This window comes from Podarcis bocagei (genome assembly GCF_964188305.1).
Source record: "Podarcis bocagei genome assembly, chromosome: 7".
NCBI lineage: Eukaryota > Metazoa > Chordata > Lepidosauria > Squamata > Lacertidae > Podarcis > Podarcis bocagei.
Window position 1 is genome coordinate 10,838,534 of NC_138132.1, and position 16,813 is coordinate 10,855,346.

The window sequence follows — 16,813 nt, forward strand, 5'->3', positions numbered from 1 at the left end:
CTTGCCTGAAAAATTGGTGCCATCTCTGCTTGGGCACAGCGGCAATTCTTTCCCCGGCCCTGAGAGTTGTTAGGAGGCCTCTTATTCTCCCCCCAGAACTATAATTCCCAGAGCTTCGCAGGGAGGGAGATTGATAGCTGAACCACTCTGAATTGTAGCTGTTTGAGGGGGAATGGGGTCTCCTGACAACTCTCTGCACCCTTAGCAAACCCAAAACATCAGACGCGAGAAAGCTTGGGAAATCATATCTCGTTTGGCCCTGAGAATAAACAAGGATCTCTCTGAGCAAGTGCAAAGTTCAGTTCGGCCACCACTGCCTACGTGTATAACTTGGCATCTCTCTGCTTTGTTCTGGGTCAGGCGGCACAGGCGGCAAGGCACACAACCGCCACCCAAGGAACCCAGACTAACTAGCACAGAGACGCCTCTGCCAATGGATAACCTCTGGGTGACTCATTCACGCAAATTCCCAGCACCACAGTGCTGTTTGCAGCACTTTTTTTTTAAGTACGGGGCGGGGGAATCCCTCTTCCCAGGAAACTCTGAGAATTGTGGCTGTGGCAAGAGAATAGGGGCCTCCTGCAACTCTTAACTCCCAGAATTCTTAGCAACTCTCACCAACCACAGCTCCCAGAATTCTTTGGGGGGGGGGAGCCATGACTGTTTAAAGAAGATTCCCATCACAGAGCTAGAATTCCCAGAGTTCCCTGGGAAGAAAGATTGGTTGTTAAGCTACTCTATTATTGCAGGAATTTATGTATAGGTTGGGGGGGCGGTTGCCCCTCCAGCAGATATCATGCACATGCAGCCCACTACCAAAATCAGCACAATCGTTTTTGCGACTTTTGTGATTTGTCCCCACAAAACACTTCATCACAGTTTCTTCCCATCTATTCAAAGGGCCTTTGCTGCACGACACCAAAGGTAACAATTCACTGATAAATGTACTGGCTCACAGGGAAAACTTCAGAAATTCATATAGACAGGTGAGCTCAGCTACTCAGCAGCACCTCTGCCTGAGTGATAATCCCTGGCATCCTGATACCTGAGTGCCTGACAGGTAGCCAGTCCAGAAATAGCAAACCCAGATGAAGACAAAAGGGTGTGATTAACTTGGCTGGGAAATAGGGAAATGTAAAGATCTCTTTTGTTACACTTGATGGGTGTTTGGTGGAGGGCAAGGGGAACCATGGGGCAGGGTCCAGGATGCTCAGATTACTGCCACCAGACCTCCCCTTTCATGATGTAACCGTGATGTAGTTGGGTGTGTGTGTGTGTAACGTGGGGATTAGCAGCTAATAAAAGTTTGGGGGTTCTTTTGTTCGGGGCTTCCATTTTGTTCCACCTTGTGGCAGGTGGCAGTCCTGTCGTGACAGCCTTCAATAAAGACCAGGCCTACTGGCTGCTGTTTTGCTCTGGCATTCCTGGCTGGTGTCCTTGTCTTTTTGTCCAAGGGAGCCCTCAGATTTCTCTGTTAACACTATGAATTGTAGCTCCATGAGGGGAATTGTGGGATGTATCTCTCCCGTTTTCTCAACAAGCAAACTTTGTGCGGCAGGCAGAAATCCAACCGGTGCAGCTTGGGCTGGCGATGGAGATTCTGTGTGCAACAGATAATTACACCCTGCCTGTCTCGGAAGGCACCCCACTCCCTCCACCTCCCTGTACCCAAATGCCTGCAGCCAGCCCCACCTTTCCCATCTCTCTGTCACCCTGCCGTCTAACTAGTCAGGTCGGGTTAGGACTGGGAATGTGTGGGTGAGCAGCACAAGGGGAGAGGAAGGCAGGGAAGACGGAGGCAGAAAGATCCCTTCCACATCTTGTCTCCTCGTCCTCGGCGGAAGGTGAGAGAAAACCAGAATTCTCTTTGTTTTTCCACGTAAGTGGCCAGAAGGGGTGAATGGTTTGTGCAGCGCTGTTATAACCCGATCCCAGGCACTGCGCAACTCAGAAGGAAGCCCTGCTGAATCTGGAAGCCAGTAATTATATGTAGAGCCTGTGGCCCAATGGGTCAGTGTGTCTGGCTGTTAACCAGAAGGTTGGTGGTTCGAGTCCACCCAGGGATGGCTCTGGGCAGGATTCCTGTATCTGGGCCCTGTTTTTTTTTGGGGGGGGGGTCAAGGAAAGATGGTCGGGGGTGGGGGGGGAGCATATAAATCAATGTCAAGGCTAAAGCAAGGATTACCCAGATTTTTCAGAAGATGTCTGAAGGCAACCCTGTTTAGGGAAGTTTTTAATGTTTGATGTTTTATCGTGTTTTTAATATTCTGTTGGGTGCTGCCCAGAGTGGCTGGGGAAACCCAGCCAGATAGATGGGGTATTGATTAATAATAATAATAATAATTTCCTCAAACACCATCAGTTGGGAGTATTAATCTGCCCCATTCTACCCTTTCTTCTCCTCCTTTTGCAAAAAAATCAGACCCCCCCCCACTCTGCTTTAGAGGTTTAGAGTACTGCTGCCATTGTTGCATTTCTATCCCACCTTCCTCCCCAAGAGCTCAAACACACCTCCTTCTCCCTCGCTTTCTGTTCCATCTTCACAACAACCCTGTGAGGTATGTTTGGCTGGGAGGCAGTGAGAGGCCGAAGGTCACCCAGCGAGTTTGATGGTTCAGCTGTCGGATTTGAACCCCGGAGGCGGTACCTCCGGCCCTCGTTTGGTACCCTAACCGTTCTACTGCACTGCCACCTAACCATGGGGTGCTAGGATTCCTGGGAGGGGGGACCCTCTGAAGTCCAGTCCCAGAGAGGGGAGGCTTGTAGCTCACCCCACAACTTGCCCACGCCGGCCATGGCACAGAGCCAGCACACCTGGCCTGCTGGTTGGCTCAGTCGAAATTTTAATATCCCAGGACATTCTTGGCAGGCAGTGAGTCAGGCTTGAGCGCCTTTGACGCTGGCCTTGGGTGATGTTGTTGCTCCCGCCTCCCCACCCCCCATCCCACAGGCTCGCACCCCAAAGAGGCCAGGCGGGCACCAGGAGGAGGAGAAGGAGGAGGAGGAAGCAGTAACTGGCATAGGATTCTGCTGGGATCAGCATCCTCTTGCAAGAGCAACGCGGACAAATCACCCTGTGGAATGGAACAAGGAAGAAACCCGGGTGCCCATCTGATTGCCCAGTCTCGGTTTTAACCTCAGAAGTGTTCTTCTCGCTCGGAGGGGTCATTTGGCGAACTTCGGCCAACTTCCACCAAAGACCCGCCATGCAGGGTTTCAGCAGCCGGGTCCCCTTTCCTGGGGAATTCCTGCTAGCAGGTGAGTTGATGACCGAGGAGTAAGCAATGCGAACAAGCCTGCCAGCTGTTTGGGGGGGGCAGGGGATTGGTATGTAGGGTTGCCAACTGACCAGAAAAACACCTGGCCCAGCCTGCTCTTCTGCTTTTAAGGAATTTTTTTTGGAAACATATTAAAATGATCGGGGGGTGGTCACCTGCCAAGTGTTCCAGATCAAACTATTGTTCAAGGGAACATCTATGGCAACACTTTGAAAGGTTTCTTAAATTAATTCTATTTATTGTAACAAGCTGCTCCGGAGGGTAAGACTCGAACCAATGACTTCAAGGAGATTCTGACTAAACAGCAGGAAGAAGTTTCTGGGAGGAAGAGGCATTCAACAGTGGAACAGACTCCCTCGGGAGGTGGTGGACTCCCCTTCCTTGGAGATATTTTTAAACAGAGGTTGGACGGCCGTCTGTCATGGATGCTTTAGCTGAGATCCCTGCATTTCAGGGGGTCAGACTAGATGACCCTCGGGGTCCCTTCCAACTCTGCGGTTTTATGATTCTAACATAAAGACAATTTTTTAAGGATCCTGAAGCTGGCAGCTCTATTAACAAGTGGAACGTTGAGGGTGCTTCTGTTCCCTGGCTTGGAGGCGATACAAAAGGAGGGGACACTTTTGCCTGTTTTAAGTTCTGCATGCTAAGCTGCCATTAAAGACAGAAGAGCAGGGTCAGTTTAAAAAGTTGGCCATTCTGATTTATAGAGTTTGGGAGTGTCGCAGGGAATCGGTCAGTGCTGAACGGGGTGGAGTCCAGCAATGTACGGCTGGCCAATGAGTCCTCATCGCTGGCGCACGTGGATTCATGGGCGATAGTGCCATCTGGGCAGAATTTGGGGGCACACAGCAAAATTAGTGGGAGGGCCTCTCCAGATTCAACAAGGCTTACCACTTTTTGAAGTAAGTGAAAAATTCCATTATCCCTGGAATTACCTGTATTGCTGGGGGTTAGACTAAATGACTCTGGAGGTCCCTTCCAATTCTACGATTCTACCTAATTCAGACTTTGCCAACCTGGGGCTGATAGGAGCCACCCAAAACGCCTAAATGGTGCCCGATGGCGAAATCCTGACCTAATTTTACTGTGGTCAGTAGGCCAAACTTCTGGCTGAGAAGTTGGCAACTGCAGAATGTAGGAAGCTTTCTTATGCCACGCCAGACTAGTATTGCCTACACTGGCTGGCAGCAGCGCTCTAAGGGTTTCCACCTGAAGGCCCCTTTCATTGTCCCGGGGCCTTCTGCACTCAAAGCAGCTGCTCTGCCACTGAGCGACGCACCTCCCCCCTAGGGTCAGGGTTCTGCACATCTGCGAGTTCCTGCTGGACTGGGAACTGCTGGCAGCTGAACGGGTTCAGAGCTGGTTTGAATCTGTAGTGTGTAGACTAGGGTTGTAACTTTTTGACTCCCCCCCCCCCCAAGCCATTTCCTGTTGCAAAATGAACTTTTGCTTAGACACGCTGGAAAAGGGAAATGAAAAGTTGGAATCGCTGTAAAAGTTGGAATATTTCTCCTGTATTATAATACAGTCATACTTTGGGCTACAGATGCTTCAAGTTGTGTTTTTTTGGGTTGCGGACCACTGAAACCCGGAAGTACCGGAAGGGGTTACTTCCGGGTTTGGGCAGTTGTGCATGCGCAGAAGCACTAATTCACACTTTGCGCATGCGCAGAAGCGATGAACCGCAACCCGCGCATGTGCAGACGCACTGCTGCAGGTTGCGAACACTGTGGGTTGCAAATGTGCATCCCGCACGGATCACGTTCGCAACCCGAGCGTCCATTGTACATGCTATGCCTATTATACAGTTACTTACACAAAAACTGATTTATTGATTTTGGGGGCGGCCTTTCCTCAAAAGAAATGAACGTTCGTTCCTTTGCTTATAGGCAAAAGTTCATCTCACTAAGCCACAGGAGCATGAGGCTGTAAACAAAATTAGAACCTTAGTGTAGACCAGGCATGGCCAAACTAGGCCCTCCAGCTGTTTTGGGACTACAACTCCCATCATCCCTAGCTAGCAGGACCGGCGATCAGGGATGATGGGAATTGTAGTCCCAAAACAGCTGGAGGGCCAAGTTTGGCCATGTCTGGTGTAGACATCTGCTGAGCCAGGTGAGCGAGGGGGGGGGTCAACTTTCAGACCAGTAGGATGCAGGTGATGATGGAGGATGCTGCAAGTACCTGCGGCCACCTACCCTGACCCTCCCTCCCTCTTGTCTCACGCAGCCTGCCTCGTGGGCTTGTGGGCTCCCCTGAGCCAAGCTACCATTGGCAGCGTCTCGGTCGTGTCCATCCCAGAGACCCCCGTCGAGGGTCAGAACGTCACGTTCGCTGTGGTCAACGTGACGGGCACCATCCGCCAGATCGACTGGTACCGAGGTGTGGCGACGGACGGCTCGACCCGGCTCTTCAGTTACTTCCCTGGGAACAGCAACCCGCAGAGGAACGGGGTGCAACATACAGGGAGGGAATTCGGCTTCCCCAACGGGTCCCTCCTCATCACCAGGGTCAGGCCCAATGACAGCAAGGTCTACACCGTCATGCTTCTGATGCGGCCCAAAGGCTCTCTCAAAGGGTCCATCGAGCTTCAGCTGGCACGTGAGTGTTTGGGCTCTCTCCTGCCCCCAATCTCATCGCCTCCCCCTGTTTCCTGTCTTCGTGGCTCAGGGCTGCAGCACGGAAATGTCCATTCCGGCCGCCGTTGAGAGTTTGCCAATGCTTAGCTTCGGAGATCCTCTTTTTTTTTACCTCAACAGCTAAACAATTCTGCAACATTTCAAATTGAGCAACCAGTCTTTCCACCTACGACCCCCACCTCCCTCCGTGGTCCTCCTAAAATTTCTGTTTATACCTTCACCTTATCACAAAAGGAAAACAAAAAGTTCACCCCCCACTCAAATCCTATTTGCATTTTAATATAGCGTATTTTTCGCTCTATAAAACGCACCAGACTATAAGACGCACCTAGTTTTTGGAGGAGGAAAACAAGAAAAGAAATATTCTGAATCCCAGAAGCCAGAACAGCAAGAGGGATCGCTGTGCAGTGAAAGCAGCAATCCCTCTTGCTGTTCTGGCTTCTGGGATAGCTGCACAGCCTGCATTCACTCCATAAGACGCACACACATTTCCCCTTACTTTTTAGGAGAGAAAAAGTGAGTCTTATAAAGCAAAAAATACGGTATTTACACTTAGTTGTTGATATTTTTTCTTTTAAGTATTCTGCAAACAGAATACTCTTCTGGGGTCTTTAAAAATTGTGGACAGGAAGGAATTTTGACTTCTCTCTTCCGCAAAAAGAAGTTGTGTCATCCGGACGTTCCTTCCGAATCTCCTGTTTATTGTTTGCATGTATAACTTGGGAATGCTGGAGATGGCACGAGGAGATACTGGGCTGCTTGCTCCTGTTACATAACACAACTCAAAGCGCAATTAGCGTTATATAACCACCCACTTCTTCCTTGTACGCAACTGTCAAACAGGGGTGTCGAATGACTGTAGCTGAGTGGTAGGAACATCTTCAGTGTGCGCAGAAGGTCAATTCCCAATGGCATCTCCCGGAAGGGACGGGAGAGGTTTCCTTTCGGAAAACCCGGAAAGTTCAGTATTGCCACAATGCCAAACTGGTGCATCGATTAGATCAGGGTTTGCCAGACTTGGCTGTTTTGGGACTACAACTCCCATCATCCCAAGCTAGTAAATCGCTGTAAAAGTTGGAATCTATTTCTCCTGTATACATGCTATGCCTATTATACAGTTACTTATACAAAAACTGATTTATTGATTTTGGGGGTGGCCTTTTCTCAAAAGAAATGACCGTTCATTCCTTTGCTTCTAAGGCAAAAGTTCATCTCACTAAGCTACAGGAGCATGAGGCTGTAAAAAAAGTTAGAACCTTAGTGTAGACCAGGCATGGCCAAACTTGGCCCTCCAGCTGTTTTGGGACTACATCTCCCACCATCCTTAGCTAGCAGGACTGGTACTCAGGGATGATGGGAATTGTAGTCCAAAAAAGCAGCTGGAGGCCCACGTTTGGGAAATCCTGGGTTAGATCAATCAAAGCAAAGATATTTAATGGGCTAAAGAGGTACCCTGTATTGCCCTGTATTGGGTGTTGCCAAACTACAACTCCCATCAGTGCCAACAAGCACGGCCAATAGGCAGGAGAGATGGGAGTTGGAGTTCACACACCTGGTTTCAGTTGCCAGCAGAAGTGCACAGATTGAATAATAATTATAATTATAATAATTTATTATTTATACCCCGCCCATCTTGGCTGGGCCTCCCCAGCCTATCTGGGCGGCTTCCAAAACAATATTAAAATACAGTAATACATCAAACATTAAAAGCTTCCCTAAACAGGGCTGCCTTCAGATGTCTTCTAAAAGTCTGGTAGTTGTTGTTCTCTTTGACATCTGGTGGGAGGGCATTCCACAGGGCAGGTGCCACCACCGAAAAGGCCCTCTGCCTGGTTCCCTGTAACCTCACTTCTCACAATGAGGGAACCGCCAGAAGGCCCTCGGCGCTGGACCTCAGTGTCCGGGCAGAACGATGGGGGTGGAGACGCTCCTTCAGGTATACTGGGTCGAGGCTGTTTAGGGCTTTAAAGGTCAGCACCAACACTTTGAATTGTGCTCGGAAACGTACTGGGAGCCAAGGTAGGTCTTTCAATGTAGGTCTTGGCGGCTGCTCCCAGTCACCGGCCGCTCCCAGTCACTCATTTTATCAGTTGATGGGCTGAAATGCAGTTGAGGGTTCAACCAACAGGGAGACCCAATGCATGTCCACTCCAAGGGTAGCCCCATTGAGTTCAGTAGGATTTACTCCTAGGATAATGTGTATATGAGTGATGGGGAAATCTGGGCCTTCCAGATGGGCCATTGGCCATGTTTGCTGGGTCTGGTGGGAGTTCATGAGGCCGTCTTAATGGTGGGATTTTGCAGGCAGTTGCCTTACATCGAGTCAGACCATTGGTCCATCGAGCTCAGTATCGTCTACTAGGAATGGAGGAGAAACTGAAATCAGTCTGCATTAAAAGATGAACCTAGCAAATTATCGCTTTCTGGAAGAATACAGGCACACCGAGACACAGCCATCCTTTGCAATCCACCTTTATCTGAATTTTGCGAATGGAGGAACAAGACTAGGATAAAACGTGCGACAGAATACACACCTTGGTGAAAATAACGTACGAAAAGGCATTATTCTGTGTGAAACTGTTCTGCAAAATGCACATTAAGCAAAAATAACACACAAAAGTGTGTTTTGGGAGAAATTTGTGCTAAGAGCCTGACGAATTTTCGTGAAGGCCTTTTCCTTTTCTGAATGCAAACTGGTGAGGGCGTGTGGAGAACAGAATTTAAGACTTGCTGAGGGTGGGGAATGAGAAACTAAAACCAAAGGATTTGTCCATCCCTCTAGCCGACACTGAACAGCAGTTAGCTCTCCAGGGTTGTAGGAAGAGAATCTCTCCCAGCCATACCAGGAGATCCTGGGGTTAAAACCTGAGACCTTATGCATGGAAGCTGGATTGATTGATTGATTGATTGATTGATTGATTGACTGATTGATTGATTGATTTTATTTCCTTGCCGCTTTTTATTCAAACGAATCTCAACCAATAAATAACCATAATATAATAAAACATAATACCACATTGCAAATACAGCATATATCATAATTAACAAATTATCAACAAAACAGTTGCCATCTATTTAAAAAACCTTAACAAAACAGCCACTAAAAAATAAGCTGAACTTCACAATTATGAAAACTCATGTGATTAACAAATAATGCAGCGTTTAGAATCTATAAAACAATATTAAAAACATTAACAAAATAGCAATTAAAATATAAGCTGAGCACTAAACTCATTTTTAAATTTTTTTATTAGGAAATTTTATTTACAAACAAACACATAGACACAAAACAAAATTCATATTACACTAAGTTCGTTCGCACAATCTCTGCACCCCCATGCTTCTGCCACCGAGCTACAGCCCTTGTCTAAAGATCACCCTCTTCTATGCAGCTGTTAGATGTTCAGGAAGCCTGTTCCCTTTTGTGTCCTACCTACCTTGCAGGGTCGTTGTGGAGAGCTGTGAGGACAAAGCTATTTCCCGTCTCAAGCATTTGCTTGCTCCCTCGGTCGCTCGGTGGGACGCCTGCACCCGATTCTGGGTACTAACACCCACGTCCGTTCTCTTTCCTAGGCTCAACGACTACCACCCCACCCCCTACGACTCCCACCGCAGAGCCGCCTCCTGCGAAGGAGCTCACCAAACCTCCTTTGATGCTGGGCTGGATTGTTGCTGGAGTGGTGGTTGGCATCCTGCTTTCGGGGGCTGTCGGGGCTGTCCTGGTCTACCGCTTCGTCTTACAGAAGGCAGACCCAGGCACAGGGTAAGGGGGAATGAGGGTCATGAAGGCAGACCACTGAGTTGTAGAGTTTGGATGGGACCATGGAAGTCATGTAGTCCAAACTCCTGCAATGCAGAAATCTATCTATCTATATCTATCTATCTATCATCTATCTATCTATCATCTATCTATCTATCATCTATCTATCTATCTATCTATCTATCTATCTATCTATCTATCTATCTATCTATCTATCTATCTATATCATCTATCATCTATCATCTATCATCTATCATATCTATCTATCTATCTATCTATCTATCTATCTATCATCTATCATCTATCTATCTATCTATCTATCTATCATAATCTATCATCCCTCAATCAATCAATCAATCAATCATCATCTATCATCCATCTATCTATCTATCTATCTATCTATCTATCTATCTATCTATCTCTCTCTCTATCTATCTATCTATATCTATCTATCATCTATCTATCTATCTATCTATCTATCTATCTATCTATCTATCTATCATCTATCTATCTATCTATCATCTATCTCTATCTATCATCTATCATCTATCATCTATCATCTATCTCTATCTATCATCTATCATCTATTATCTATCTATCATCTATCTATCTATCTATCTATCTAAACTATCATCTATATCTATCTATCTATCTATCTATCTATCTATCTATCTATCTATCTATCTAACATCTATCTATCTATCCATCTCCATCTAACTAACTATATCTATCTATCTATCTATCTATCTATCATCATCATCATCATCATCATCATCATCATCTATCATCTATCATCTATCATCTATCTATCATCCATCTATCTCTATCTATCATATATCATCCATCTATCTCTATCATCTATCTATCATCTATCATCTATCATCTATCATCTATCATCTATCATCTATCATCTATCATCTATCATCTATCATCTATCATCTATCTGTCTGTCTGTCTGTCTGTCTGTCTGTCTGTCTGTCTATCTATCTGTCTGTCTATCTATCTATCATCTATCATATATCATCTCTCTCTCTCTTTCTCATCTATCTCTCTATCTAATTTAATTTTCTAAATTACATTTCAAAATATTCATTTAAACAACCTTAAATCAATGACTTCCCTTCTCTTTCGGTGGTTCATTTTGAATACCATACATCCGTGCATATTTTACATGAACTAAACCATTCAGTAATCTATTGCTACATCCATCAAAACTTATTTACGCTGTTGAAATTATCTTAATGCTACCAGCGTTTTTAAATAAACAAATCCCCCCCATATATTCAGTAAACATTTCCCAGTCTTCTTTAAACGTACATTCTTCTTGTTCTCTTATTCTATGTGTTAAGTCTGCAAGCTGCGCGTATTCCATCAGTCTAAGTTGCCATTCTTCTTCGGTTGGCACCTCGCTCGCTTTCCATTTTTGGGCTAACAAGACACGGGCTGCGGTTGTGGCGTACATAAATAGTCTTTTTTGACACCTGGGAATTTCCCTCTGAATTATCCCCAACGACAAAGACTCTGTTTTTGTTTGTTTTTTGAAAATGTACTTTTAATCATTTTTTTCCAATTCATTATCTATCATTTCCCAGTATTCTTTTACCTTTGTTAAAGGAGACATTGCTGGAATCTCAAGCATTTGTAACAGAGGGCCATCCAACCTCTGTTTTAAAAACTTCAAGGAAGGAGAGTCCACCAGCTTCTGAGGGAGACCATTCCACTGTCAAGCAGCTCTTACTGCCAGAAAGTTCTGCCTCAAATTTAGTCGAAATTTCCTTTCTTGTAACTTGAAGCCATGGGTTCGAGTCCTGCCCTCTTCCATGTGGCAGCCCTTGAGATATTTGAAGATGGCTTTTCTATCTCCTCTCAGTTCCCTCTTTCCCAGGATAAACAAACCTTGCTCCCTCAACCGTTCTTCATAAGCGAAATGTAGATACGCCAATGGGCAACCTCTCACCCATTCAAATTTGTTTCTAGGATGCCCGCAAGACTGGATCCAAGAGGGAAAAAGCCACCAGCACCCAAACATGGTGAGTGACTTCCTCTAGAATATTTGAGAGTCCGGGGATTCACTTTCCCCCCTGCAAACAGTGGCGCGTGCGCGTGCTTTGGAGTGGGATATCGCTTTGTTCTAGCAAAAGGCGTGTTAGCCCTGTGTACCTGAAGAAGCGTCTCCACCCCCACCGTTCCGCCAGGACACTGAGATCCAGTTCTGAGGGCCTTCTGGCGGTTCCCTCAATTCAAGAAGTGAGGTTACAGGGAATCAGGCAGAGGGCCTTCTTGGTAGTGGTGCCCGCCCTGTGGAACACCCTCCCATCAGATGTCAAAGAGATAAACAACTATCTGACTTTTAGAAAACATCTGAAGGCAGCCCTGTTTAGGGAAGTTTTTAATGTGTGACATTTTGATGTATTTTTAATCCTTGTTGGAAGCTGCCCAGAGTGGCTGGGGAAACCCCGTCAGATGGGCTGCATATAAATAATAGGATTATTATTATTAGCCTACTAGAATCTTGATAAGGGACGCAGGTGGCGTTGTGGGTTAAACCACAGAGCCTAGGACTTGCCAATCAGAAGGTCGGCGGTTCGAATCCCTGTGACGGGGTGAGCTCCCGTTGCTCGGTCCCTGCTCCTGCCAACCTGGCAGTTTGAAAGCACGTCAAAATGCAAGTAGATAAATAGGTACCGCTTCAGCGGGAAGGTAAACGGCGTTTCCGTGCGCTGCTCTGGTTCGCCAGAAGCGGCTTAGTCATGCTGGCCACATGACCCAGAAGCTGTACGCCGGCTCCCTCGGCCAATAAAGTGAGATGAGCGCCGCAACCCCAGAGTTGGTCACGACTGGACCTAATGGTTAGGGGTCCCTTTACCTTTACTTAGAATCTTGATAATAACGCAGCTCAGCAGCTGTTACGATATAGAAGCAATGCGGCCGCGAGCTGTTAGCTGGAAAGCAAAACATCAATGGGAATGTTGGGACTGTTCCGTGGGAAACAGAGGGACAGTCTATTCACAGTGCGAAGCACCGGAATTAGCTCAGAGTGTAATATGAGCTGTACAGGAAGTACAGGAGGAGTTTTGTCTCTCGGCTGTTGGAGTTTGGAGAGAGCAGACGTGTTTTCTGTAACGCTGCAAAGACAGAAATAAAGGCATGTAAATACGTTTCTGTCTATCTCTTTCCTCTGCCCGGGGGGGGGGGCAGGAAAGAGTGGTGTGCTCTTCTCACGCTGAGAAGGATCGCCTATCGCGACCTCTGCCTGGATCCTGCCGGGGAATGCAGACAGGGAGGTCAACCGGAGATCAAGCCGGGTGCCTGGAGAGTGGCCAGTTTCTCCTGATAAAGGCTTGATTCCCAACAGCAGCAGCCTAAGAACATAACAATAGCTCTATTGGATCAGACAGTGGCCTCTCAAGTCCAGCATCCCTTGCTCACAGGGACTAACCAGACACCCATGCATGGGTGTAGCCATGATTTTTGTTGTTGTGGGGGGGTAGGATCTCATATTTGTATATTGGTTTGATGGGCCACTGCTGCTCCCATTAGCTACGCTGGGGAGAGGCTGGGGAAATCCAGCCAGATGGGTGGGGTATGAATAATAAATTGTTATTATTAAATTACTATTTTGCCTTTGCAGTCCAGGCAGCTGGGGGGGGGGCAATGGCTCTCTCTCTTCGCCTGTAGTTTCCAGCAACAAGGTTGTTGTGAGAACGACATGCTATGCAGTTCTGAGGCATGTGCAGAATCGACAAACGTTACTGGTGATTTGTTCTAATCTCCGCATTCCAGGTGACAAGGAGCCCATTTATGAAACGATGGATTCGCCTGTGGAATCGCCCAGAGTAGAAGGGAAGGAGCCTCCGCCAATGTCTGGACCTCTCCCTGTAAGTCAAGGCATGGATGACCAGCCAAACGCCCTGGACTCAACCGCTCCTTGGTTAGGTTCTGCAAATGGGGTGTGATGGGACTGAGAAGATTAGGAGTGGCTGGGAGCGGGATTTCTAAGTCAATGAACTCCACCGTGCAACTCCCTTGGTCCTGATCCGGACTCTTGGAATTCCAAAGGTTCTGTATGAATTTGTTGGAACGGCCCTTTCTTCTGCACATTTGAGAGTCTGTGTGCCTAAGGGTGAATTTGTCAGGGACCGTGCTGAGGAGGGTGGGATCCTCCCCCTCCCCCTGCTCCTGATCCGGATCCTGAATCTTCCCAGGAGCAAGAGGACAGTATAGATTTGGAACAGCGGTTTGCAGAGGGACATAGTTCAGAAGACAGAAGCTGGGAAATACTGGATAGAGAACAGCTAGGAGAAGAAACTCTGGAAGAGAGAGGGTTAACAGATTCACAGTCCCTGGACAACATTCACCCCCCCCCTTCTCCAAAGTCACGGAGAGCTCAGAAAGTGGCAGAACAGAAAGCACAGAGGGCACAAGCTCAGATTACAAAACGTAGGAGTGACGTAGATTAATAGGGACAGAAGGGGGTGAAATCCTTAATTGGGAGCACCACCATTCTAGGAGATTGTTTCTTTGTTCTCTCGCTGTATAAAAGTTTCTAACTGGTAAGAAGACTCCTTTCCCTTTGCTCTGCTTATCTACTGCCACGGGGGAGGAAGCCTGACAGAATTTAAAGGACCCCCCCCCCGGCCAGTGGCATAGCTAGAGGGGCAAATGTTGTGGATTGCCCTGGGCGGCACTTACCTTTGGGGGTGGCATGCCGAAGCCCAAGGTGGTTTTCCAGCCCAGACGCCCTGAGGGCCCAGCATGCCACTCGCAAAAGCTGCTTGGGGCTGGGTTCATAGTGTGTGCCAGCTGTTGTGTGTCCCCCGGTGCCGCTCTGGTGGCCGAGAAGGATGCAACAGGCGCGCACCAGCCCCATGAGTGGTGCTGAGCTTGCAGGTTCCCCAAAACACCACGCCCCTCCCCGCCACCAAGGAGCAAAATCCCAGCAAAGGGAGGATCAAAATGAAGCCCACCCTTTCACGGTGATCCAATCTTTTTCACTGCCCACCATATTCTTTCTCTTCACAGCCTCTGCCGGGTCCTTGCCCCGGACTGGACACAAACTACATGGTAAGTTCTTAACCCTGTGGGAAGCTTAATCGGACTTTTCATTTCTTCCTATATCCATAGAAATGTAAGCCTGTCATCACGCTTTGCAGTTTGCAAGCCGGCCCGACCACTGGGACGACAAAGGGAAGCATCGCCTGACATCGCTATGAAGTCAGGTGATTGACAGGTGGGCATCTGTCACCTTTGGCTTGCCAGGAGCTTGGGAAATCAAGATCTGCCCTGCCAGCCAGGAAAGATCCCAGACCTTTCTGCCGCAAGGGATAGGGCAGGTGGGGTTGTTGTGATCTATAAGGGGAGGGAAGCAGGTGGCGGTGAGGTCTAAGGCTGGGTAGGCTGGGTTGGTGAGCAGGGGATCACCATCTGTGGGCAACCTTTGGAAGGTCATAGAGTAGAATCTTAGAGTTGGAAGGGATCTAAGGGTCATCTATCCCAACCCCCTGCAATGCAGGGATATGCAGCTGTCCTGTACGGGGACTGAACCTGCGACTTTGGCATTATCAGTACCAAGCTTTAATCAACAGCTTGGGACCAGATTACCTGTGAGATTGCCTTACCCAATTTATGCTCGCACGACATTTATCCCTGCATTGCGGGGGGCTGGACTAGATGACCTCAGGGTACCTTCCAACTCTACAATTCAATTCTATGGTGGCTCTAATCTGTGGAGCTGGTGCCAGATAATACTCATTCCACATGAGAACTCCTTGTCTATTGAGGCCAGGCAGGCACCTTCCTTGTACTCTTCTGCACACCTATTAGAAAGATTTTTGTTTAGGCAAGCCTATTTAAGTCACGTAGAACGCTGGCATGGACTTTCATCCGGTTTTTAGCTTAGCGTTGACTCTTAATTATTTTGTGCAGGTGTTAAACTGCTGCTTCTAGCTGGCTTTTACTGTTAATCTTATAGTTTTATTTGTTTGGTGAACCGATTTGAGGTTGTTGTTGTTTTGCAGTCGAGAGATAGATCAGCATTTGTGAAATTAATAAACAGGGTTCCTTTCCTCTTTAATTTTTAGGAGTTGCTTCGCAGAGCAGAATCCATTTACGCCGAGATCAAGAGGTGATTCCTTGCCTTGAAAGATGCTTCTCTGACTGCCCCCCTCCTGCCAGCCCCCCCCCCGCTCCCTGAGAAGTGACCCATTACAGTATTTTGGGATGCGAATTCTCCATCTCCCTTCATTTTGCTCTTTCTTGTCTGCTGCTGGCGGGATCTAGAATCCTTTCGCCTTATGACTGTGCATACAGCCAAGAATTTCAACCTACTGCCAAGTTCAAAGGCGATCGAGCCCAGGACTTTTCTCCTGATGGGACGGAGGAGCTTGCTGTTGCCTGGGCAATTTGATCTCATCTCTTCCTAAAAATGGACCACCACGCGTGGCTAAAGTCTTGCTCCTTTTCAAGGAATTCTGGCGGCGGGAGGAAATATTTCTGCTCGTGCTTGTGATTATTTTGATCTTCTGGGCTTTTTCGCTAATCCCGGGTTTTTTTGGTTTTTTTTAAACAAAAAGCAGCAATCTGCTTTGGTGCTCAGAACGTCTTTCTGTTTCCTGGAGGGCTGCTCTGCAAAGTGTTGGAGGGGTGCTCTGACTCCCACCACCCCCAAGAACCACTTTCTTTGCAAGGTGTAGATCAGGAAATGGGAGGCCACACACACACACACACACACACACACACACACACACACACACCCTTTGAGGTCATATTTGGCTGAGGAAACCCCCCTAAGATGCTCTTAGACAGCATCTTAAAAAGCAGAGACATCACCTTGCCGACAAAAATCCGTATAGTTCAAGCTATGGTTTTCCCAGTAGTGATCTATGGAAGTGAGAGCTGGACCATAAAGCAGGCTGATCGCCGAAGAATTGATGCTTTTGAATTATGGTGCTGGAGGAGACTCTTGAGAGTCCCATGGACGGCAAGAAGATCAAACGTATCCATTCTTAAGGAAATCAGCCCTGGGTGCTCACTGGAAGGACAGATCCTGAAGCTGAGGCTCCAAGACTTTGGCCACCTCATGAGAAGAGAAGACTTCCTGGAAAAGACCCTGATGTTGGGAAAGATGGAGGGCA

General features: G+C 47.5%; 1 protein-coding gene across 4 annotated transcripts; it reads left to right on the forward strand.

The window, feature by feature from the left end:
* The first annotated feature begins 1,692 nt into the window (after nucleotides 1-1,692).
* Nucleotides 1,693-16,261, forward strand: CEACAM19 (CEA cell adhesion molecule 19). 4 transcript variants are annotated; one of them, XM_081200614.1, is made up of 8 exons: nucleotides 1,693-1,844; nucleotides 2,951-3,258; nucleotides 5,511-5,882; nucleotides 9,494-9,683; nucleotides 11,658-11,710; nucleotides 13,464-13,558; nucleotides 14,703-14,744; nucleotides 15,761-16,261. In XM_081200614.1, exons 2-8 carry the CDS (start codon nucleotides 3,207-3,209, stop codon nucleotides 15,806-15,808), a joined length of 852 nt encoding a protein of 283 aa, XP_081056740.1. In that variant the 5' UTR covers nucleotides 1,693-1,844; nucleotides 2,951-3,206; the 3' UTR covers nucleotides 15,809-16,261. The 4 variants fall into 4 exon arrangements, with proteins under 4 accessions (XP_081056740.1, XP_081056743.1, XP_081056741.1 ...); XM_081200617.1 differs by lacking the exon at nucleotides 14,703-14,744 and adding an exon at nucleotides 14,805-14,910; XM_081200615.1 differs by having other exon boundaries at nucleotides 1,731-1,879.
* The last annotated feature ends 552 nt before the right edge of the window (nucleotides 16,262-16,813 follow it).